Source organism: Triticum urartu, chromosome 5A, assembly GCF_056163025.1.
Source record: "Triticum urartu cultivar PI428250 chromosome 5A, HENAU_Tu73, whole genome shotgun sequence".
Classification (NCBI taxonomy): Eukaryota; Viridiplantae; Streptophyta; class Magnoliopsida; order Poales; family Poaceae; genus Triticum; species Triticum urartu.
Genome location: NC_141877.1, coordinates 643,806,770 through 643,830,353, shown reverse-complemented (window position 1 = coordinate 643,830,353; position 23,584 = coordinate 643,806,770). Strand labels below are relative to the sequence as shown.

The following is a 23,584-nucleotide window of genomic DNA, read 5'->3' as shown; positions in this document are numbered from 1 at the left end:
CTGGTCGACTCTAAAACTTATTGTCTATGGTGTGTAAGAACTTATGTCCTATGGTCTGTGGTGGGTGTGAACTTATGGTGTGCGGTGGTTAAGCTGCTGTTTATCTAAGTGTTTTCTGCTAACCTGCTTAAGTGGTCTAAGTTGTTATTAGTACTATTTTGCTGATGCATGTTAGGAATTGTACAATGGTAGATGCTAAGGGTGGTGCTTAGAAAAATAAACCGGGTTTTTCCGAAGCACCATTGCCTATTTGTATAGGACAGACGCCTAGTTATGCGTCTACCCTGTACAAATAAGCACCGGTGCTTAAGAAAAGTCTGGTTTATCTCTCTAAACACCTCGCCTAATCACCTTGCATTGTACAAGGCCATAGCAACTCAAGTATCGTATGGTGGTCTATGTTATGTTAGCTGTGTTAATTCTGCCGTTCTAGAATCGTACGGTGATGCATGCTAGGAACTCTACTACTATGACTATGGTAGTTATAGCTTGGCATGATTATGTTCAGTTTATAAATCAGGATGTTCCAGCCATATCTATGACCAGTTACAACTGAACTATGCATTAGTTTTTGCCAAAAGTAAAGCATGCAAATGATTGCCAATTCTACCTATTTCCAATTGAAGCTTTGTACTGAGGATGCATTAGTTATTGCAATAAGTAGAGGACGCTCATGTTTCCCAAAAGTGCATGTTTCCACTTTCTGGTAAGAACTGAACATGTATCAAATTATGCCAAAAGTAGAGCATGAGCATGAACATGTATCAATTGCTGCTTCCTATTTGTGTTTGAATGGGCTCAACATATCTGGTGATGGTTTAGGGTCTCTGCATGACCGTGATGATAACTCTAGATGTTCCAGCCATATCTATGACCAGTTATAACTCAACTATGCATTAATTTTGCCAAAAGTAAAGCATGCAGATGATTGCCAATACAACCGTATTGCCAATTCAATTTTTGTACCGAGGATGCATTAGTTATAGCAGTAAGTAGAGGATGCTCATGATTGCCAAAGGTACATATATCCACTTTATGATAAGAACTCAACATGTATCAAATGATGCTAAAAGTAGAGCATGAGCAAGATCAAGTATCAATTGATGCTACCTATTTGTGTTTGAATGGGCTCAAAATAGCTGCTCATGGCTCTGCGTGACCGTGATGATAACAAAAACATTTGTTTGCCTACGTTCTTGCTGTCAAATTTCAGTTTGAGTTCTTCGAGGCTTTTCTCTGTTACAAAGACTTTTATCTAAAACTGACATTGCTAGCTTGTATGCAATGATGCAAACCGGGTCAATTAATCTGAAGACAATAATTAAAAGATGTATAACAAAATTAGCAGTCAACTAATATAAAAAATAAATTAAGTGGGTCATTTAACATATGATCCACTTATGACTTTAAGCACACAACCTAGTTGGTCGTGCATAAAATAAGCGCAGGTTAACAAGGGTATCCAATTGCTTAACCACGTGAAGTTGTGCAAAACCTATGAGGGTTCAACTACTAAAGGAGCGGCCGACAATGATTAAAAAAAGCTACGATCAAGAAATACCTTCTCTCGGAGACGGCGGCGCCGAGTTGATGGCCGCGGATAGTGCGTCGCAAACTAGAAGTGCCCCTATAGCGCGGTAGACGGCGGCAAGGATAAACGGAGGGGCGGCAAGAAGAACGCTGAAGTCCGACCCCTCATGGATGTGGGCGGTGGCCGGCGACTCCTGTAATCCGTGTGAGCCCGGCGTCTCCGATCTGACCTTGCAGCGGTCGTGGGAGCTGCGGATGGCACGGCCGGGTGGTTAGAATGAGGCGCTGTAATCGCGGGATTTAGGGAGGGGTGGGCCGCGTGAGTTATGTGAGATTTCAATAATACCACAATGATATCCCAAAAAATCTAGAAAATATTGCCCTTGTTTTTTAAGTATTAAAAATGGTTTTTTCGTGTCGCATATGCCCAAAAAATGCCATACGTGACAAAGCTTGCAATAAATGTTGAAAATGGTCCACATTGTACTAATGACCGAAAAAATCCCGCATGTGACGAAACTTTCAAAATTTGTTGAAGATGGTTGAAACATGGCAAGTAGCCCTAACATGGCCATGACTTGTCATCCTAAAATGTTGGGTTGGTTTCATACAGGTGAGAAACCGAGCTAGTGCTCTCGGGGTGGTGACAGGCTATCCCCGAAAAGCGCATTTCAGAGACCCTACTTGCGTATACATGCAATAATGATCCCAATTTTGCTGCATCGCATCCCATGACCACATAGAGCATGCATGCATAATATGCTTTTCACGTTGGGCAAAATTTGGAATGTTTTCACATATGCGGAACGAAAATGACCAATAAACGGCTCTCGGGAGGTCTACCCCCCCCCCCCACACACACACACAAATTAAACCGTGATTTTTTTCAACCTCCTCTAAATCACCTCTAATTTTGCACACTTGATATGTTACACAAACATAGCTAGGTTTTCAAGGTTTTATAATTCTTTAATTTTTTTGAATTTATTCTGCCCTGTAGACTGACTGATCAAAATATCGGTCTACACCTTAAGCGGGCATTGTAGGATACATTTTTTTAAATTTCTTTCATAGACATGCTTGGCACATCTATTTGAGCATCTAGAACAAATTTGGGGTGGTTTGGAGGTGGTGGAAAAAAATCACATTTTCTACAAAAACTGGCTTAAGTGAGAGCAAATGGTCCCTCCTGTTTAAGCAATTTTTTGACCTTCTCTAAATCACCTATAATTTTGCACACTTGATATGTTGCACAAACATAGCTATATTTTCAAGGTTTTATAATTTATAATTTTTTTTGAATTTATTCTGCCTTGTAGACTGACTGATCAAAACAACGGTCTACACCTTAAGCGGGCATTGTAGGATACATTTTATTTCCAAATTTATCTCATAGACATGCTAGACACATCTATTTAAGCATGTAGAACAAATTTGTGGTGATTTGGAGGTGGTGGAAAAAAATACATTTTCTACAAAAACTGGCTTAGGTGACCAAATGGTCCCTCGTGTTTTAGCGTGATTTTTTCGACCTCCTCTAAACCACCTATAATTTTGCACACTTGATATGTTGCACAAACATATCTAGGTTTTCAAGGTTTTATAATTTTTAAATTTTTTGAATTTATTCTGCGCTATAGACTGGCTGATCAAAACATCGGTCTACACCTTAAGCGGGCATTGTAGGATACATTTTTTTAAAATTCTTTCATAGACATGCTTGGCACATCTATTTGAGCATCTAGAACAAATTTGGAGTGATTTGGAGGTGGTGGAAAAAAATACATTTTCTACAAAAACTGGCTTAAGTGACCAAATGGTCCCTCGTGTTTTAGCGTGATTTTTTTGACCTCCTCTAAACCACCTATAATTTTGCACACTTGATATGTTGCACAAACATATCTAGGTTTTCAAGGTTTTATAATTTTATAATTTTTTTGAATTTATTCTGCGCTATAGACTGGCTGATCAAAACATCGATCTACACCTTAAGCGGACATTGTAGGATACATTTTTTTTAAATTTCTTTCATAGACATGCTTGGCACATCTATTTGAGCATCTAGAACAAATTTGGGGTGATTTGGAGGTGGTAGAAAAAAAATCACATTTTCTACAAAAAATGGCTTAAGTGAGACCAAATGGCCCCTCGTGTTTAAGCGTGATTTTTTAGACCTTCTATAAATCACCTATAATTTTGCACACTTGATATGTTGCACAAACATAGCTAGGTTTTCCAGGTTTTATAATTTTTTTATTTTTTTGAATTTATTCTGCCCTGTAGACTGACTCATCAAAACAACGGTCTACATCTTAAGCGGGCATTGTAGGATACTTTTTTCCAAATTTCTCTCATAGACATGCTAGGCATATCTATTTAAGCATGTAGAACAAATTTGTGGTGATTTGGAGGTGGTGGGAAAAAATCACATTTTCTACAAAAACTAGCTTAAGTGAAGACCAAATGGTCCCTCGTGTTTTAGCGTGGTTTTCTCGACCTCCTCTAAATCACCTCTAATTTTGCACACTTGATATGTTGCACAAACATAGCTAGGTTTTCAAGGTTTTATAATTTTGTAATTGTTTTTAATTTATTCGGCCCTGTAGACTGACTGATCAAAACATCTCTACACCTTAAGCAGGCATTGTAGGATACATTTTTTCCAAAAATTTTCATAGACATGTTTGGCACATCTATTTGAGCATCTAGAACAAATTTGGGGTGATTTGGAGGTGGTGGAAAAAATCACATTTTCTACAAAAACTGGCTTAAGTGAGACCAAATGGTCCCTCGTGTTTAAGCATGATTTTTTTAACCTTCTCTAAATCACCTATAATTTTGCACACTTGATATGTTGCACAAACATAGCTAGGTTTTCAAGGTTTTATAATTTTTTAATTGTTTATGAATTTATTCTGCCCTGTAGACTGACTGATCAAAACAACGGTCTACACCTTAAGCGGGCATTGTAGGATACATTTTTTCCAAATTTCTCTCATAGACATGCTAGGCACATCTATTTAAGCATGTAGAACAAATTTGTGGTGATTTGGAGGTGGTGAAAAAAATCACATTTTCTACAAAAACTGGCTTAAGTGAGACCAAATGGTCCCTCTGTTTTAGCGTGATTTTTTCGACCTTCTCTAAAGTATCTCCAATTTTGCACACTTGATATGTTGCACAAACAAAGCTAGGTTTTCAATGTTTTATATTTTTTAAATTTGTTTTGAATTTATTCTGCCCTGTAGACTGACTGATCAAAAGAACGGTCTACACCTTAAGCGGGCATTATAGGATACATTTTTCCAAATTTCTTTCATAGACATGTTTGGCTCATCTATTTGAGCATGTAGAACAAATTTGAGGTGATTTGTAGGTGGTGAAAAAAACCACCTTTTCTCGACCACATCTAAATCACCTTAGTTTTTGCACACATGATCTGTAAATAACAATGTTTGTCACATGTATGTGACAATGTAAAACAAATTTGGTTTGATTTGGAGATGGTCTACAAATTAACTGCAATATTTCAAATTTATTTTAAAATTAAAATTCAATGATGCAAGGTTTTACATGTTTTTCAATTGTTTTCAAACTTCAACTTTTTACACATGTCCAAGAAAGCCAATGTGGCAAGGTTTTAAATGTTTTTAATTGTTATCAAACTTAAACTTTTCACATAAGACACGTGTACCTAAAATAGGAACTGTTATTTTAGTATAAGTCAACATGTCGCATAGGCAAAAAAAAGATTTTATAGAAAAAAATCCCACCTACCTAACATGATATTTCGCACACCACGGCCCGCATACGACTACAAACCTAGTGATATGGGCCAGGATGCAGGCCCGTGGTGGGACTAAACTCAGACACACGCGCACCCAGCAGTGCACAGAGCGCGGTTGCCACGGCGGATTGCAACTGCGCCCCACCACCACTACCCCCACGTCCTACACGAACCACCTCCCCCACGTCCCCATCCCAGGCGTGAAAAAGCCCCAAATCGACTACATCACTGCCTCATTCCGAGAACCTCCATTGCCGCTTCCATCTCTTCTACAAACAACCCACAAACATCACTCTTCGAAGCCCGCAGTCGCAGAAGGAGGGCAATGAGGGAGGAAGCGTCTACCAAGCGTCATTGTGGCCAGACGTCCGACTAGAGCGGCAACGTCGACGTCGTTCACGTTCCCGGTCAGAAGCGCGAGTACACCGTAACCCTCAAAGGGGTTGAGCTCCACGGCAAGGAGACGATGGAGGTTGTCTGCACCAGCGAACCAGACAAGGCCGACGAGATGATCTTTAGGATGAGGAGGAGCGCATGCGGCTCGTATCCCCACATCATCGGCGTTGATGTGGAGTTTACCAAAGATGATGAACCTCTGCAGATGGCAGCAGTTCTGCAGTTCCGCGTGGAGGGTCTCTGCCTCGTGTACCACATCGTTGCGGCCACAAAATGGTGAAAAATCCTACTCATTCACCCTCTTCCATTCATCAATACTGCTCCCTCGAAATTTCATTAGACTAGTTTCATACTGGATGTACTAGTGTAGTTTGTGAAAATGGATGCACTAGTGCAGTTCCTCAAAGTAGATGCACCCGAATATATTTTGAACCTGATGCACTTGAATATTATCTGAAATTGTTGCACAAGATTAATTTGTGAGCTTGATGTACAAGTGTAGTTTCTCATCTTGATTTATTAGTGTAGTTTCTGAACTTGATGTAGTGAAGTAGTTTCTGAACTTGGTCTGGTGTTATTTTAACCACCAAAAAAACTTAAGAACTTGGTGAAGCAGAGGTATATGTTATTTTATTCAACAAAATAAAACTAAACTGGCACTAAGAAAGCAAATAGATCATTGACTCAACTATATATTCCAAAAAGAAAAATAACATGTTGTACTTGATTTTAATTTCAGAACTTTGTGTACTAGTTTCTGAACTACATTCATCCATGACTTATACTGTATAAACATCTACTCCATGTATTATTCACTTGTAAACCGTAAAAAACAGATGATTAAATCTTGAAAAATAAACACTAGTACTCCATGTTCATCACTTGTCTCTCCCCTAGCAGGCCAAAGCGCCTCAAAGAGTTCCTACAGGAGGAGAAGTTGTTCACCTTTGCCGGTTTCAGCATTAAAAATGGCAGGGACAAGTTGAAGATGTCTGATTTGGAGATAAACCCCAACAAGCACATCGACATTCAGCGCAACTGGAGAGTTCCATACAATGGAAAACCGTATGACTCCTTGGATGGTGTTACAGCCAGCGTCATCCACCCATTCTACAGCAAGATGAAGAACAAGATCAACAAGCAGGCAGACCATAAACTGTGGGGGGGGGGGTTCAGCCCACTGCCAGATTACCTCATCGAGTACGGAGCAATAGATGTGTATGCCACCTACAAGGTGTGGAAGATAATCGACAACATCAAAAGAGGTCTGGATATTTCAAAAGAGCAGGAAGAGGACCCCTACTACCACTGCCACTATGCGGGATGAGGAGACATCAAAATCTGCCTTCGTGTTGCTTGCGCTTGTGCTTGTCCTTTATCTTGTTGTTTGAAATTTGTAGTTGGCTTTTCTTGGGTTAAACCAGCTTGTTTATGTCATGTGTGTCAGAGTTGAACCAGTTTGTTTATGTCATGTTTGTTAGGGTTGAACAAGTTTGCTTATGTAATCAAGTACATAATTTGCTTATCTCGTTAAATAAGTTTGCTAGCTTCCTATTTTGTTTATCCATCGAAACAAAAATTCAAGTAAATTGTGAATGGAACTCTGTGGCTGCTCTTCAATACTCCTTCCGTAAACTAATATAAGAGCATTTAGATCACTATTTTAGTAATCTAAACTCTCTTATATTAGTTTACAGAGGGAGTACTAGTTATCAAAGGAACTAATCACAGAAGGTTGTGCCATGTGTAGTTTGGGTTCCGAATTATATGGAAAAGAAAACAATAAGTACAATTAGAGCTAAACTCCATTAACCGAACCTACGAAAAAGGTCCCCAACGCCCTGTGACGCCCGGATGATTAAGCTACAGTAATCCCACGTTAACGATGCCATGTCACCTCGGTTATTGTTGCTAATCTCGCATTAGTTTGGAACCAATTCAAATTCAAAATTTAAAATGAGGGAAACAATAAAAGTTTTCAATAGTCAAAACTAAAATGTTGTAAAGGCGTTAAATAAATCATGGATAATAGTGGTGGAGAAACCTAAATTTAATAAAATGTTTAAGTGTTCAAAATAATTAAAACATAGGTTTAAATACTAAAATAAATACCTTTTGAACTTTATAAATTATTAAAGTATATTAATTTGGGTTGAGAATTAATGTGGCAGTAGTATATTTAAAAGTATTAACTTAGGTGCTAGTGATGATTTTATTTTATATAAAACTAAAATAAAGAAAACTAAAAGTAAAAAAAAAGGAGAACAAACCCCCTCCCCACATGGGCCAATCGGCCCAGCCGGCCAACCCAACTGGCCCAGGCCCGCCCACCCCTGGCCTACACATGCCCCCACCCCCAGGAACGCTAACCGCACACCCCACTCACCCCCACGATTCCTCCCCTCCCCTCTGCACCCGCCCCCGATCCAGATCGGGGCAGCGCCCCTGCGCTCGCCGCCGCTCGCCTTGCGCCCGCCCGATGCCGCCCGTCGTCGCCCGGAGCCCGCGCCGCCGCCTGGACCTCGCCGCCTCGACCCCCGACGCCACCGTCGCCTTCCTCCTCGCCGGCGTCGTCGTCCCCGGCTCCGCCTCAACCCCCGCTGCCACGTCCCTGCGCCTCGCAGTGAGGCCCCGACCTCCTCTCTTTCCCCTCCATCGTCGGCGCCGTCCGCGCGCATGCACGCGCGCTCACTGCCGAGCCCCGCCCGCTGCCTGCAGCCACTCCCTCCCCTGACCAGCGCTCGACGCGACCGGGTCGTGCCGTGGCCATGCTTGGCCCCTGCACGCACGCGCTCGCCGCCCGCGCGTGTCTGCGCGCCCGCCTCGCTCCCGCGTCCCCCTGCTCCGCGCTTGCCTGTGGCCGACGGCTTCCCCCTTCGATCTGGGCGTACGCCGGCTCGGGCTGGGCGCCAACGCCCGTGCGCTCTGCCCGCATCCCGCTCCGGCCATGGACACGCCGTGGCCACCGGCCTCTTCTTCCTTCGCCTGGCGCCGTCCACCGCTGGCCCGCGCCCTACCTCACCCTCCCACGCGCGCCATGGAATGCCCCTGTCGCTGGAGCCGCAGCCTCCATCGACCGCCGCCACCACTCTCCGACGGCGCCGCCCTTCGCCGGCGCCGTTCGCTGCCGGCTCCCCCTCGCTCCACCTACCGCGGCCGACGCCACAATGGCCGCGCCCGCTGGAGCCCCGTTCCAGCCTCGCCCGCGCCCGTTAAGCCCCCAGGGGCCTATGACAAGGGGGCCCCATCCCCAGAACTTTTTAAAAAAAAAGAATTAAAAAAATATAATAATAATAAAAATAATTAATTAATTAAGGAATTAATTAAGTTAATTAATCATAATTAGATTAACCTAACTAACTAATTAGTTTAATTAAACAGTAGTTAGTTTAGTTAAACACTTATTAGGCTAAACAGTCAATGACCAGTGGGTCCGACACGTCGGGTTGACCAGTCAACCCCTGTTGACTGCCGACGTCAGCATGACATCATGCTGATGTCATATATCCATTTTTGAATTAAATTAATTAATTAATTAAATATCAGAAAATGATTTAAATCTTTAGAAAATCATATCTTTTAATCCGTAACTCGGATGAAAAAACTTTGTACATGAAAGTTGCTCAGAACGACGAGACGAATCCGGATACGCAGCCCGTTCGTCCGCCACACACCCCTAGCATATCAAACACGCAATTTTCCCCCTCCGGTTCATCTGTCCGAAAACGCGAGACACCGGGAATACTTTCCCGGATGTTTCCCCCCTTCGCCGGTATCACATAATACCGCGTTAGGGCATACCTAGCACCGCGTATTGCCACGTCTTGCTTTGTGTTAAATTTGATTGCTCTGTTATTTATTGTGTTCCCCCTCCGTTACTTCTTTCCGGTAGACCCTGAGGCCGATGTCGGTACCCCTGTGATCGACTACTTCGACGACCCCTCCTTGTCTGAGCAATCAGGCAAGCCCCCCCTTTGATCACCAGATACCGCCTACTCTTCTCTATACTGCTTGCATTAGAGTAGTGTAGCATGTTACTGCTTTCCGTTATTCCTATCCTGATGCATAGCCTGTCCTTGCTACTACTGTTGTTACCATTACCTGCTATCCTACTGCTTAGTATAGGATGCTAGTGTTCCATCAGTGGCCCTACACTCTTGTCCGTTTGTCATGCTATACTACTGGGCCGTGATCACTCGGGAGGTGATCACGGGCATATACTATATACTTTACATTGTTACATTACCGGAGAAACTGTTTGGAGATGGGGGCTGAAGGGGCAGGTGGCTCCATCCCGGTAGAGGTGGGCCTGGGTTCCCGACGGCCCCCGACTGTTACTTTGTGGCGGAGCGACAGGGCAGGTTCAGACCACCTAGGAGAGAGGTGGGCCTGGCCCTGTTCGGCGTTCGCGGATATTTAACACGCTTAACGAGATCTGGGTATTTGATCTGAGTCTGGCCATTTGGTCTATACGCACTAACCATCTATGTGGGAGTAGTTATGGGTATCCCGGCGTCGTGGTATCAGCCGAAGCCTTCTTGACGTCAGCGACGGAGCGGCGCGCGCTGGATTGGACTGGAACGCCACTAGGCTAGGTCTGCTTCCGGCCGCCCACGCAACGTGCAGGTGTGCTAAGGGCGATGGGCCCAGACCCCTGTGCGCTTAGGTTTAGATCGGCGTGCTGACCTCTCTGTTGTGCCTAGGTGGGGCTGCGACGTGTTGATCTTCCGAGGCCGGGCATGAACCAGGAAAGTGTGTCCGGCCAAATGGGATCGAGCGTGTTGGGGTATGTGGTGCACCCCTGCAGGGAAGTTAATCTATTCGAATAGCCGTGATCTTTGGTAACAGGACGACTTGGAGTTGTACCTTGACCTTATGACAACTAGAACCGGATACTTAATAAAACACACCCTTCCAAGTGCCAGATACAACCGGTGATCGCTCTCTCACAGGGCGACGAGGAGAGGATCATCGGTTAGGATTATGCTATGCGATGCTACTTGGAGGACTTCAGTCTACTCCCTTCTACATGCTGCAAGACGGAGGCTGCCAGAAGTGTAGTCTTCGAAAGGATTAGCTATCCCCCTCTTATTCTGGCTTTCTGCAGTTCAGTCCACCGATATGGCCCTTTACACATTTACCCATGCATATGTAGTGTAGCTTCTTGCTTGCGAGTACTTTGGATGAGTACTCACGGTTGCTTTCTCCCCCTTTTCCCCCTTTCCTTTCTTTCTGGTTGTCGCAACCAGATGCTGGAGTCCAGGAGCCAGACGCCACCGTCGACGACGACTCCTACTACATCGGAGGTGCCTACTACTACGTGCTGCCCGCTGACGACGACCAGGAGTAGTTTAGGAGGATCCCAGGCAGGAGGCCTACGCCTCTTTCGATCTGTATCCCAGTTTGTGCTAGCCTTCTTAAGGCAAACTTGTTTAACTTATGTCTGTACTCAGATATTGTTGCTTCCGCTGACTCGTCTATGATCGAGCTCTTGTATTCGAGCCCTCGAGGCCCCTGGCTTGTAATATGATGCTTGTATGACTTATTTTATTTGTAGAGTTGTGTTGTGATATCTTCCCGTGAGTCCCTGATCTTGATCGTACACGTTTGCGTGTATGATTAGTGTACGGTCAAATCGGGGGCGTCACACGCCCCCAGCTTTATACTATAAAGCAACAGCACCAAGCATCCAACAACATTTCAAGACAGATTCAAGTTCAAGGAAGTTACAAATAATCGCTGGGGCAACAGCAAAACAAGCCCCAAACATAACAAGTTCATTTCACATCGATACATGGCCCATTTACTGAACCTATATATATATATAGGTACGGTAATACACGGCAAGTACTCGGAAACAAGAGCTAACATACCAAGTTCATTTCACATCCAAACATGGCCCAGCCAGTTCTAAATGAGGTTAATGGTGATCATCATCCTCAAGTCACGGCGACGGGTATTCGCAACAGTGAGTAGGATGCCCTGACCTACCAGAAGATTCTTGCCATGAAGGAACTTCTTCCACCCCGCCCGGTTGAAGATAGTGCGACCGTCCGTGTCCACTGCGTAGGCACAGGTGGTGATGGAGCCCGTTCTGGTAAGGCGTAGTCCAGTAGCCATGCCTTCTTCATCCGGCTCGATGCCACAACTATTAGATAACCTCTTAGGTAATTTCTGAAAACAGTTGATATGATATATGAGCATGTCACGTGCAATTATCAACAAACCATACACTTCAAGACACATATGTCACATCACATCACTACACTACACGCTAATCATCAAATTACTACAGTAATTAAGCATATCATTAGATTATATACTACATACACTAAGCATATCATCGCATATTACTACACTACATAAGCATATATCGCATTACTACAACACATGCATACCATAAAATTCTGCACTAAATGAATTCTACACTAGGCATATCATCACAGTACTACAACATGCATATCATATCAACTACTACACTAATTAAGCATGCATATCATGTAATTACCACACTAAGTAACATACCATGAGATGTTGTTTAACATTCGTCCTTGTGAGGCGGGTCACGAATGGCATCCCGACGTAGTCTTCACGTAGCGGAAGCATGTCCCAGAGGTTGCCGGTTTCCTCATCGCTCAGCCTCACTCCTTGGGCATAGAGGGCTTCATCAAGTGGGTTCTCATCATCATCTGAATCCTCACCATCGTCCTCCTCATGAACTTCATCCTCACTATCAGCAATCAAATTCAGATAGATAACACAAATCCTGGGCCTTTCTCCTCTTAAGGAGAAGAGGATCCGTTCACCCCCACTAAGACGCAAGCGGGCGATGAAACGATCCCATTCATCTCCTCCAATCTGTGTTATCGTTCGCCCCTTATCGACCTGCATAGTGTACGGCCCCCCAAGAGCGTCGAAGGTCACGGTGTCTCCGACGAGCTCATTGAATGCCAATCTCACATTGCATGGGACGATCTGTGCAAGAAAAAAACAAATAACAGACACAATGCATTAGTGGAAATAGAAAAAAACAAAAATAACTCAGAAGGTTCATATAAATTGTTACCGCTGCAAAAACAAAAGTAGGCTGGAAGTAGATGCCGAACAGCGTGGCAGTACAAAGGCTGGTCCGGCACTGTGACTTGCACCGTCCACATGGTGCTTCCTCCATTCTACACAGAACATGTTGAACTCTAAGTTGAATTGTACGCTACCATAGTACAATACAAAGATCACACATATAATAAATCATAGTGATAACCTAAAATGCAATACCTATTAAATCTGTTTACTATCATCTACCTAAAAAAGCAATGCCAATGACAATGGCAATGCCAGTATTATCTACCTAATAAATCCCAATCCAATCCAATCCAATGTCAGTACTACATACTATAGTGAAGAACGGATGAATTATTTTGATTTATTTTTTTACACATAGGGCCTCATTTTGATTTGCACAGGGCCTCTCTTTTCCCTGGTACGGCTCAGATCCTACACTACGACATCCATCAATCTATGAAAGAACCATCATATCGATCAACAAATCATCTACCGCGTGTACCAATTAAAATTTCTGGATCAGATCCGCGTCCGGAGGGAGACGCACGCGGTTGGGGAAGGGAAGAAGATTCGCGAGGGGGATGAGGGGAGATCTCACCTACTTGCCGGAGTTGGCGGCGGCCACGTAGATCCGGCGGCGAAGAGAGGCATCGTCTGGAGATGGCGGCGGCGGCGCTTGTCGAGAAGGGGACAAAGAAAGTTGAAAATGATGTGGAGTAGTAGGTGCACTTAGCCAAATGTGGTACATGTGGTGGCGTGTTTGTGTGGATGACAAGGGGACCCCACGTGTCAGTAACCATAGAAAAAATGGCATTTCCAACTGCCTCACGGGGATTCGAACCAGGGCCATGCGGGTGTGAGGTAAAGGGTCTAGCCAGTTCGGCTGATGCAGTGTGTTCGGCAGAACCAATTTGCCTCTCCTTAAGACATTTATCCAGACACAGACGCACGGAAAAAAACCATGCACCAAGGCTGCGCTTCATGTGTGGCATAAGTGGTCCTATATAGCTGCAACTAGGACCAATGTTGATATATGTTGTTATTAGCTAGGGTACCAACACTATATAATGGCTTATGTGATCGTTGCTAGTAAAGAAACCATGATCCATGTTGGCCCAAGTGGCACGTTTGAGTGCAACATGTCAATATTGGTGCATTTGGCCCTTATGGCATCCGTGAGGCCAAAGAGACCATGATTAGTGAAAACACATGAAGATTGCTACATGACGGGCCGTTGGTGTGTCTTGGTATGCACTGTGCGTGCAATGTGACTACAAAAAGTTGTTGCATGTCGAGACGTAGTTTATCGGTGCATGTGGATCCTATAGGCTTATTTGTTCCTTGTATGTGGGCATGGTGCGTGTTGGCCCAAGTGACATGTGTCAGTGCATTGTGACATCTATTGGTGCATCTGGCCCTTATACCAATTATTTGTGCAAATAGATCAAGATTGATACATGTCGGTCCATTGTCGCATCTTGGAGTGGAATGTGACTAGAAGAATTGGTGAATGATTTGGACCCCTTTTGGCATGTGTGAGTCCAATGAGACCAATGTTGTTGCGTGTTGGTCAAGATGGTATCGACACGTGCAGTGTGAATATTACTGGTACATGTCCGTCGTTATAGCATCTGTGTGTCGAAGGAGAACAAGTTTGGTGCATGCTCTTGTGTGCCAACATGTTATGTGGGAACAAAAAAACTGTCAATAGTTCATTTCTATGGGCCCAGAAACAATGAGAATTATTTCTGGAGTACCTATTTGTAAATTTTGCACAGTTCTAGTTGGGTGCTGATGTGGAATGTTTTTTTCCCGCAGTGCACTTACAAACAGGACTCACTTGTCAGAAATCATGTCAACCCACCCAAAATGGCGGATTAGACCTTGCTGCAACAAATTACCCCAATATGTGTTTTTTTGCAACAAACCTGTAAAGTAGGTGTTCTATGCAAAAGTAACACCAAAAGTAGGTGGTTTGTGCAATTTCCTCGCTAAACCACAGGTTAAAAAATATACAAATTCATGACAAAAAAATTTAAAGCGGTTGGGGCGTGCACGAGCGCACGACGCCACACGTCTAGCCTCGGTCACTCCAAACGTCCACCCACACGCCAAATAAAGTCCGCCTCCCCCACCCCCGTCTCCCCCACTCCCCCACCCCTGCTGCTTTTCTTCCCCAAATCAGCAAAAACCCTCTCCTCTCACCTCGAACCCTACCTCCTACGAGCCAGCAACCACCTCCCTTGCCCTTCGTCGTCGGAAGATGAAGGCCGGCCGTGAAGACACGACAGTGGAGAAGGATGCAGTGGTAGAAGCAGTGGAGAAGCATGTTGTGGTCATTGCCGCCGCGGTTGGCGCGGCCGACGGCGCCGTCACGGCGATGGGAGGCGGTGCACTATCTGCTGTGACTGCTCCGGCCGCCGTCGCAACGGTCGAGCTTGTGGTCGGGGAGCAGGTGGAGGAGGAGGTGGCGGTGGATCTGGAGGAGCAGAGGGCCAAGCGAAAGTGCGAGCAGTACGAGCTCATCTACAAGTACTACGAGGAGGCCGAGCTCGACGCTCAGGAAGTGCAGGACGAGGCTGTTGAGTTCGACGAGGAGGTCGACGAGCTCTCGGAGGTACTACTCTGTTCTGTTCTATTCTCCTACTCTGTTTTTGGGGTTTTCTCCCATGGGGTTTTCTCCTAAATTGCATGCAGCACGGATTAGATTTCGTCCAGATAGGTTATGTTTCTTGATCTCTCCCTTAGGGTTAGGATTAGTACTAGTTGTTTCATACATTTGGAAGAAAACCCCTTCAATCTAAAACCTGGCATGGAACAGTAGTCATGTAGGCCTAAAATCCCCCTGTGCGTGCAATTATTTTGTGAAGATGAGTAAGAATATGATTTAGAAACTGATTATGAATCAGTTCTGCTGTAGAAAACGGTGTATTTCTTAGGTATCACCTCTTTGATTCGTATAATTTCCAAAACGCAGGAATAGGGAAAACGTGGGATTAGAGTGGCATGTCATCTTGAATCCTACAGGATTGTATGAGTGTTTGATTGTGCATACTAAAAACGTAGGATTCTTTCAGACAGGTTTGAGTGGATGGAAAATTTCCTACAAATTTGTTTATTTCATGACAGTCAACAAGAGGATCAATGATTAATATCTAGAACTTGAAAAGTTGACATGCAACAGTAAATATTTATCAACGGTGCTTGAGCTTCTATAAATGTTAACTTTTAAAACATGTACTTTGGAAACAACTTTGAATATTTGCTGTTGGATGAAGCCAATCCAACGATGGATAGATGGTAAATCCCAGCATTGTTGGCCATTCGATATCTTATTTACTACAAAAGAAAAATTCCAAGCATGCGTACTATCTAGAATATTCCATTTGTAAGCTTAAGCACAATGCTACATATGCACAAACAACCTCATAGCACTATGTTTCTCCATTGTTATAGAATCTTGGATACTTTAACAGTGCAAACTCTTTTCTTCTAAATGAATGGCTAATGCTTTGAACTTTGTGAATCTGAATGCATATTATGCACAAACATTATCACTTTATTAAAGAAAACACACACAAAAAATCCATTGCTACAGTAGCATAGCAATGTAAAGTGCATCTGAAATAATTGACATCAACTGTTGCTTTCACGCCCAATGCACGTGTGCCTCGCTAGTAACCAACAATACTATCAATGATGAGAGTTTAAATTAGTAGAACCCCTGTTACAACTATGCTCTATTCCTCAATTGTGCAACCCATTATCTGGTTTTGCTATTCATGAAACTATGCTCCGTTCTTCAATAGTGGCAACCGATTATCTGGTTTTGGTATGCATGAAACAGGACCACATCATCGAGTTATGCATCTGGTCAGTACTGATGCATGCAGTAACAATTTACGGCCACTGCCTGCCATTAACAACAAACATGGATTAGTTCTTCTCTTGCACAAATCAATCCATGAAACTATGCCACATCAGTAATCATGCATGCCAAGTCCATGCAATAGTACATTTCTAGCAACAAGATTTTCTATTGCATTCTTACTATATAGAATTTTTCATTACTAAGCGTAATCATAATGCTCCATATGCACAAAGCTGATACCACATTTTCTCATTTCTTATAGAATCTTTCATACCTTAACAGTGCAAACTTTTTCTATCTGCTTCATGATTTCCATATAATGAAGTGGACTATGCTTATTATTTGCAATCTGATTGCCAAATCTGTTGAGACCTTGTAAACAGTACATTTATTTAGTTGTCAGAAAAACTAGTTTATTTGATGAAAATCATGAAGCCTTACAGCTATATTGTGAAGACATTTTCTGATTGCAGTCAGTAATTCATTGCAGAATTTCTTATGTACGCACCCTATGTAATTATTAGCAACAAGGATGAGTAATTAAATCCATAATTTCTTATGTTCGCAACCGATGTATCTCAGTCAAAAATTTCTCTTTTTATACATAATTCATGACATGATTCATATGATTTGTTGTCTTCAAAATATCAAGTGAGGGCAATCTTTTCTTTGTTGATGCGGTAGTTTTACTTTGTAGTATGTACTCATCTAGTTTGAATATAATTAAATTAGATATTGTCTGGTATCTCTTTATGATAAACCAGATCATACAAAATATTGTTGCAAGAAATGACAAGAAATGATCCTGTTTTTGGAATTATCTATTTTCAGTATGAAATAAAATATGTGCTTGAATGCAGTAAAATGATTTGTTCATACCCTAAAACCTGAACCCTTTAGTTAATTGTCAACTTAGATTGTACAAATAGGAGTACTTCTTTACAGGGGAGAACAGGTACGCATGCAAAGCAAAGAAAAAAGAACAAGAAAGATAACAAATAATACATAAACATATATTGCAATACATGAGGTACATGTTGTGTGAATCATCTGATTGATCATATTTTTGTGTTCCTTCTTTCGGAATGTACTTGATACTCTTATGGAATGCTACATTTCTGTATTCCTAATCTGACATAGCTGTCGATCAACTAACAGACAGGAAGATGACGATGATAGTAAGGAGAGCAAGGACAGCAAGAGCCGCTACGTCCTCCGGAGGCTGCGGAATGGGGGAATCCCATACCGTAGCGGCTCCGACAGGCTCTACTGCAACATAGCCTGCCCCTTCTATTGCGCGACAATCAAGAGCGACTACGACAGCCTGATCATGCATGGCACTGATATCGGCCGTGGTAATGGGAGGAACTGCAAGCCCCACGTCCGGGCTGAACATGCCGCTTTTGGTGCCTTCCTCGGGAAGTACGCGAAGGGGCATCTGCCATTCTACCTCCCGAGGCCTCCTCGTCCGGCCAAGATGAACACTAATGGCGCACTATACATGTGGCGCGTCATGTGTAGATACGTCATTAGTAACCAAAACAGTAATGGCGCACCAGGTGAAAAGTGCGCCATTACTAAGTTTGACCAAGGTTTGACCCAGTCATACACATAGTAATGGCGCACTTTTTATAGGTGCGTCATTACTAAGTTGACATAGTAATGGCGCACCTTTACAAAGTGCGTCATAATTATGTGTATGACTGGGTCAAACATTGGTCAAACTTAATAATGGCGCACTTTGCATAGGTGCGTCATTACTATGTCAAACTTAGTAATGACGCACCTATACAAAGTGCGCCATTACTAACTTTGACCAAGTCATACACATAGTAATGGCGCAGTGCGCCATTACTAAATGCACCCATCTGGGACTGCCTTTTCAGTTTTAAAAATAATAAAAGAAAAAGATGGAAATGTCAAAAAATAAAAGAATATAAGTTTCCCATGTGATATGTGGTCTAGTTGTAATTTCGGCTTTATTTGCAAAATCTCTCTGGAATTTAGTAAAATGGGCATAACTTTTGCATACGAACTCGGATTAAAAAGTTTTTTATATGAAAAATCATCTACTTAAAAAGTTACATCCGAATTCAACTGGGGGAACCCCGTTGAAGATTTTTAGAATCACCAAAAACCTAACCGAATAAAAGATACGGGGCTTTTAAGATCTAGAGGGTTTAGGGCATGTCAGGAGAAGGGAGAGGTGGGCGGAGAAAGGGCTGGTGACGGCAAGGTGGAGCAGCCTAGTTTAGTTGAGGACTCCAGCGCGGCTCCCGGACCGCACGGTGGTGGAGCTCGTTGTGGCTAGGGTTGTTGCGCGGCGACCGGCACAACTAGATCTGCGTGTCAGGAGAAGGGGGAGGTGGGCGGAGAAGAGGCTGATGACGGCAAGGTGGAGCAGAGGACTGCGGCGCGGCTCCCGGACCGCACGGTGGTGGAGCTCGTCGTGGCTAGGGTTGTTGCGCAACGACCGACGCAACTAGATCTGCGTGTCAGGAGAAGGGGGAGGTGGGCGGAGAAGGGGCAGGTGACGGCAACGTGGAGCAGCCTAGTTTAATTGAGGACTGCGGCGCGACAAGAGGAAATGGAGATATGGAGGATGGAATGATGGCGCACGATGGGGGCTAATCATATTTCAATTCAATTCAGCTTCAAGTACAAGGTAACGTTTTGTATATGGTATTTGCAAAGCTTTAATCATGGACACTCACAGACCCCCCGTTCCTAAATATATAAGTCTTTTAATAAGAGATTTCACTAGTAGAAAACTACATACGGAGCAAAATGAATGAATCCATCCACGTTCGAAAGTATGTCTATATTCATCCGTATGTAGTCTTTTAGTAAAACCTCTTAAAAGACTTCTATTTGGGATTTCTTTTCTAACATACTATATTCTTCTGGCATATATTTCTTTTAGCGAATACCTCCATGTGACTGTACAGTAAAACACAGAATGGATGTTTCTCAAAAAAAAAAAACTGAAGTAATTGCAAGTTGTACCCTACTAGCACAGAATGAGAAAACACTACCCAAGATACATATCATTTAAAATCCATTAATAACACATCCAAACATAAAGGAGGGTCCAAGAAATACATCGCAACATTTGATTCTAAACTGTTTGCCACGCCCCAACACAACAGCCTCGAGCTGGCTGATAAGTCTACTCACCAGAATCACAGAAACGAACCGGGGTCTCCAACATAATGGTGACCAGCCGGGCCAGCACCGGGAGACGCGCCCGAAGCCAGAAAATGTTGCCTCGGAGTACATGAAGAACAATATCATCTAACATTATGCTCACATCTTCGGCTCGGCATGAGACCAGATCCTGCAATACGCCCAAGGCTTCCTTAAAGCACTTCGCCAGATGTAAGAGCTTAGTTGCTGAGTTCTGCATGACTAGGAGGGCTTCCAGGAAGCCCCGTTCCAGCTTGGACTCCTGAACCATGAGCCGGGGTAACACATCATGCTCGAGCTTTTGGATTTCCAGCGACAAGGTTGCCACCACCGAGAGGGAATCCAGCTCCGGGCATGCCCAGGACATCGGCTCCTTGGTCAGCGGCCAGAGGAGTGCATACGACTCGCGCGCTATGCGCACCGACTCCAGAGAGACAAGCTTCACATCCATGTGCTCATTGGAGTGGCCCAGCTCATCGGAGCGGGCCTGCAGGGCTTGGATTTGGGCATGGGAGTGGATTTCATAGAGCATCTTTTCCTTTTGGCGGCGAAGAAGACTGCAGCAGCAGAACAGTTGGTTGCTGCTACCTGGTACAGACAGCAGAAACAGAGGAGAATTTAATGCCAGGAAGAGACCATACAGCACCAATCCAAGCTTCTACTTAATTAGTTAGGACAGCATGTATATATTTGCTTTGTGCGACAGAATAGTTATTAATATGAAGTGAAAGCAGCAATTCAACCATGTACTATACTGATAGGCAACTAAACAAAATGAATGAATACACTCAATCACCCAAAACAGAAAAATAATTAACAGAGGGAATATATATAATTTGGTTCAAAGTACCATAGAGATGCCATCATTCATTGTATTATTGTGAGCAAGAAAATTGCATCTCCAGAATTAATGCCTCACCATCAAGGAAACAAAAACTAAACAGCTGGGAAATAAAAAATTGCATCCCATGTGCAAGGGCATAGTGAGGACAGAAAACCAAACCAGCATTTACAGAACTCCTCAAGAAGAAGACTAGAGATTGGTTGGTTGGCAAAAGATACATCATCATTGGCAAATATTAGTATCACATAAAATAAATAAACTTCCAAACAACAGAGCTGGAAAGCAGCGCATATGACTACAGGTTAAGTGCTGCCTGTGCATAAATATTTTAGGATCCCAAAAAATATTGTTACCTATCCAAACAGAGCTAGAACATGAATATGCAACAAATCTACTACGCTCAAACACAGTTGATAAAACAAAAAATTTAACATTCTGGCATAAACTGAAATCGAACAACATAGCATGAATTCCATCCAAATTAATATTCGTTTTCTAGCTTGATTTTGTTGTTTTTCGTCCTAATTTGAAACTTCCCCACCAAAAATAGCCCCAATTTTTTTTTGTGATTTGTTGGCATGATGAAGTTTTGTTGATTTTGATCCATGGATTTGCTTGGTTTCGAGTGGATCTAGCATTTCCCCAAGTTTCCCCATCTTTCATCCACAAAATCCCTCGGATTTCGCCCCCGAAATCATCAATTTCCGCCCAAAATCGCGACAGGCACAGTTGAAGAATTCATACACCATTTGAGAAACCAAAATCTGACCACAGCCAACCAAGCAAACCCTAACTAAAACGTCAGATTGATTCCTTATTACGGATAATCGAACCCTAGCTAGGTGGTGTTACCAAACAAACAAACCCTAACTAATTAAATCCTACTATCCTAGTCGAGGTAGGGTTCCTCATACGAATGAATACTCAAAGCCAGGCAGGAAAGGATACAAGACGGCGCTGGATCCGAGACCTATGAACCCTAAGCGCCTACCAACCACAATCGGAACGAGCAACTCCGGAGGGAGACCACGCTGGCTGGATCCGAGACCTACGAACCAGCGCCGCGCCTACCAACCAATCGGAACTCCAAGCTGATCGGGATGTACAAGTGCGGGCGGGCGGGCGTAAGATCTGGAGAGGACGAGGCGTCGGGTGATGCTGATTGGGTCGATAGACAGGTTGCGGGTAACGGCGGCGAGGCGATGGAGTGCGGGGGAGAAACGGAGGCGGGCGAGGGCAAGAGGGGTTCGGGGGTAAAAAGCACAGAGCCGTGCCTGGCCCGTTTAACCCAGGCCGTGCCGTGCCGGGCCGGGCCGGCCCATTTGGCCAGGCTTGGTCCAGGCACAAGAAATCAGAGATGGCGCTCGTGCTCACACTAGCTCGGCAGCAACCCACTAACGCTTCGCTCAGTCACTTCGAAGGTCTAGCGCTTCCCTCAATCATCTGGATCACTAGCTATTTAAAAGCCAGTAATTACCAGTTTAATATTTTTTAACAGATTTAGAAAATCATTATATTTCAAAAATGTTCATGAAAGAAGGAAATTCATAACATTTTGAAAATTTTGTAAATCCAAAAAAATGTCGGCAGTTTCAGAATATATTCTAAACCCGAAAAAAAATCACGAATTGGGAAAAAATATTCATGAATTTGAAAATGTTAACGCATTTGAAAGAAAGTCACAAATTTTAAAATAAAAATTTAAAAATCGTTCATGTATTAGAAAAAACGATCACAAATTTTTTAAAAAATATGAATTTTAAAATTAAATGCAGATAAAAATGAAGACATATACATAAATTTAAGAAATTGATACAAAAAAGTAAATGAAAAAACAAAAAAGACTAACCGATAAAAACCAATAGATATTTTAGAACATTTAAATAATGTAATTGTATTAGAATAAGTAAAATAATAATAGTTTCGGACACATACGAGATGAAACAAGATTCTTTAGAACATTTTTAAATAAATAAAATATGAGGGAAAAAAGGAGCTACCGCTCCTGATGACACTAGCTCAGGCTAGGCCCAGTAAGGCTTCGCTCACCCGGTTGAAAGGTCTACTGTTTCCCTCGCTCAGTGGCGAGTAGAAAGCCTACAACAAGCGGTCTAATAAATCGTTGTTTCTTGTTTCTTTTATTTAGATAATTATTTTACTTAAAATATATTCTCGAAATAAAAAATTCCGAAAGTTTATAATATTTTCGATTTCCAAAGACATGTTGGCAATTTACAAAAATGTGCATGATTTGTTTTGAAAAAACAAAATAGCTAAAAATATTCATGAATATGAAAAATGTTCATGCATTTGAAAGAACTTGATGATTGTTTTAAAACATAATGAATTTCAAAATTTGTTAATGTATTTGGTATAATATTCACGAATTTAAACAATGTTCTTGCATTTAGTAAATGAACATGTATTTAAAATAGAGAGGGAATTAAGATATGTTCACTTTTAAAAAATTGAAATGAAAAAAGTAAAAGGAAAACCCAAAAATTCTGAATGGATATTTTAGAATATTTTTATTACATGATGAAATATTTTTCCCCATGTTTCATAGCGTTGAACACACATGTAACCTTTGGAAAACACTTTGCCCTCTGTTCTCAGGGTTCAAGCCAACAAGAATTGTACTCCCGGGATTGCTTCTTACTAGTTCTACCTCGTAACCAAAGACCTTGATGTACTCGTCTTTCATCCTCGTTAGTAGTTTCTCTAACACTAAATTTTTGGCAGCCTTACACTTTGATGTTGATAGATTAACAAAGGAATCTTTCAGAACAATAGATTTAACGCTACTTGTTGGGGAAAGTTGCAGAAAACAAAAAATTTCCTACTCGTTTCACCAAGATCATCTAGGAGTTCATCTAGCAACGAGTCATTGGATGCATCTACATACCTT

General features: G+C 42.8%; 4 protein-coding genes across 4 annotated transcripts; 2 read left to right on the top strand and 2 right to left on the bottom strand.

Moving 5' to 3' along the window:
* Positions 1-5,783: 5,783 nt before the first annotated feature.
* Positions 5,784-7,040, top strand: LOC147973701 (uncharacterized). The gene is made up of 2 exons (XM_087524765.1): positions 5,784-5,989; positions 6,689-7,040. The coding sequence occupies exons 1-2, from the start codon at positions 5,784-5,786 to the stop codon at positions 7,038-7,040; spliced, it is 558 nt and encodes a 185-aa protein (XP_087380891.1).
* Positions 7,041-11,357: 4,317 nt separating this feature from the next.
* On the bottom strand, positions 11,358-12,884 carry LOC147973700 (uncharacterized). Its single transcript, XM_087524764.1, has 4 exons — positions 12,780-12,884; positions 12,239-12,688; positions 11,705-11,887; positions 11,358-11,378 (listed from the first exon to the last, which is right to left on the bottom strand). Exons 1-4 carry the CDS (start codon positions 12,882-12,884, stop codon positions 11,358-11,360), a joined length of 759 nt encoding a protein of 252 aa, XP_087380890.1.
* A 2,154-nt stretch (positions 12,885-15,038) lies between these two features.
* Positions 15,039-19,277, top strand: LOC147973699 (uncharacterized). The gene is made up of 3 exons (XM_087524763.1): positions 15,039-15,392; positions 17,809-18,171; positions 19,146-19,277. Exons 1-3 carry the CDS (start codon positions 15,039-15,041, stop codon positions 19,275-19,277), a joined length of 849 nt encoding a protein of 282 aa, XP_087380889.1.
* Positions 19,278-19,667: 390 nt separating this feature from the next.
* LOC147973698 (uncharacterized) lies at positions 19,668-21,923 on the bottom strand. The gene has a single exon (XM_087522209.1). The coding sequence runs from the start codon at positions 20,362-20,364 to the stop codon at positions 19,816-19,818; it is 549 nt and encodes a 182-aa protein (XP_087378335.1). The 5' UTR covers positions 20,365-21,923; the 3' UTR covers positions 19,668-19,815.
* Positions 21,924-23,584: the final 1,661 nt, after the last annotated feature.

Coding starts and splice junctions, on each gene's coding strand:
- LOC147973701 (XM_087524765.1), top strand. CDS start 5,784: ATGGAGGTTGTCTGCACCAGCGAACCAGACAAGGCCGACGAGATGATC. Junction 5,990..6,688: donor ATCGTTGCGGCCACAAAATG/GTGAAAAATCCT, acceptor TAAAAATGGCAG/GGACAAGTTGAAGATGTCTG.
- LOC147973700 (XM_087524764.1), bottom strand. CDS start 12,884: ATGGAGGAAGCACCATGTGGACGGTGCAAGTCACAGTGCCGGACCAGC. Junction 12,689..12,779: donor CTACTTTTGTTTTTGCAGCG/GTAACAATTTAT, acceptor TTTCTTGCACAG/ATCGTCCCATGCAATGTGAG. Junction 11,379..11,704: donor TTCATGGCAAGAATCTTCTG/GTAGGTCAGGGC, acceptor GTTGCTTTATAG/TATAAAGCTGGGGGCGTGTG.
- LOC147973699 (XM_087524763.1), top strand. CDS start 15,039: ATGAAGGCCGGCCGTGAAGACACGACAGTGGAGAAGGATGCAGTGGTA. Junction 15,393..17,808: donor AGGTCGACGAGCTCTCGGAG/GTACTACTCTGT, acceptor ACTAACAGACAG/GAAGATGACGATGATAGTAA. Junction 18,172..19,145: donor GGCGCGTCATGTGTAGATAC/GTCATTAGTAAC, acceptor TCTGCGTGTCAG/GAGAAGGGGGAGGTGGGCGG.
- LOC147973698 (XM_087522209.1), bottom strand. CDS start 20,364: ATGCTCTATGAAATCCACTCCCATGCCCAAATCCAAGCCCTGCAGGCC.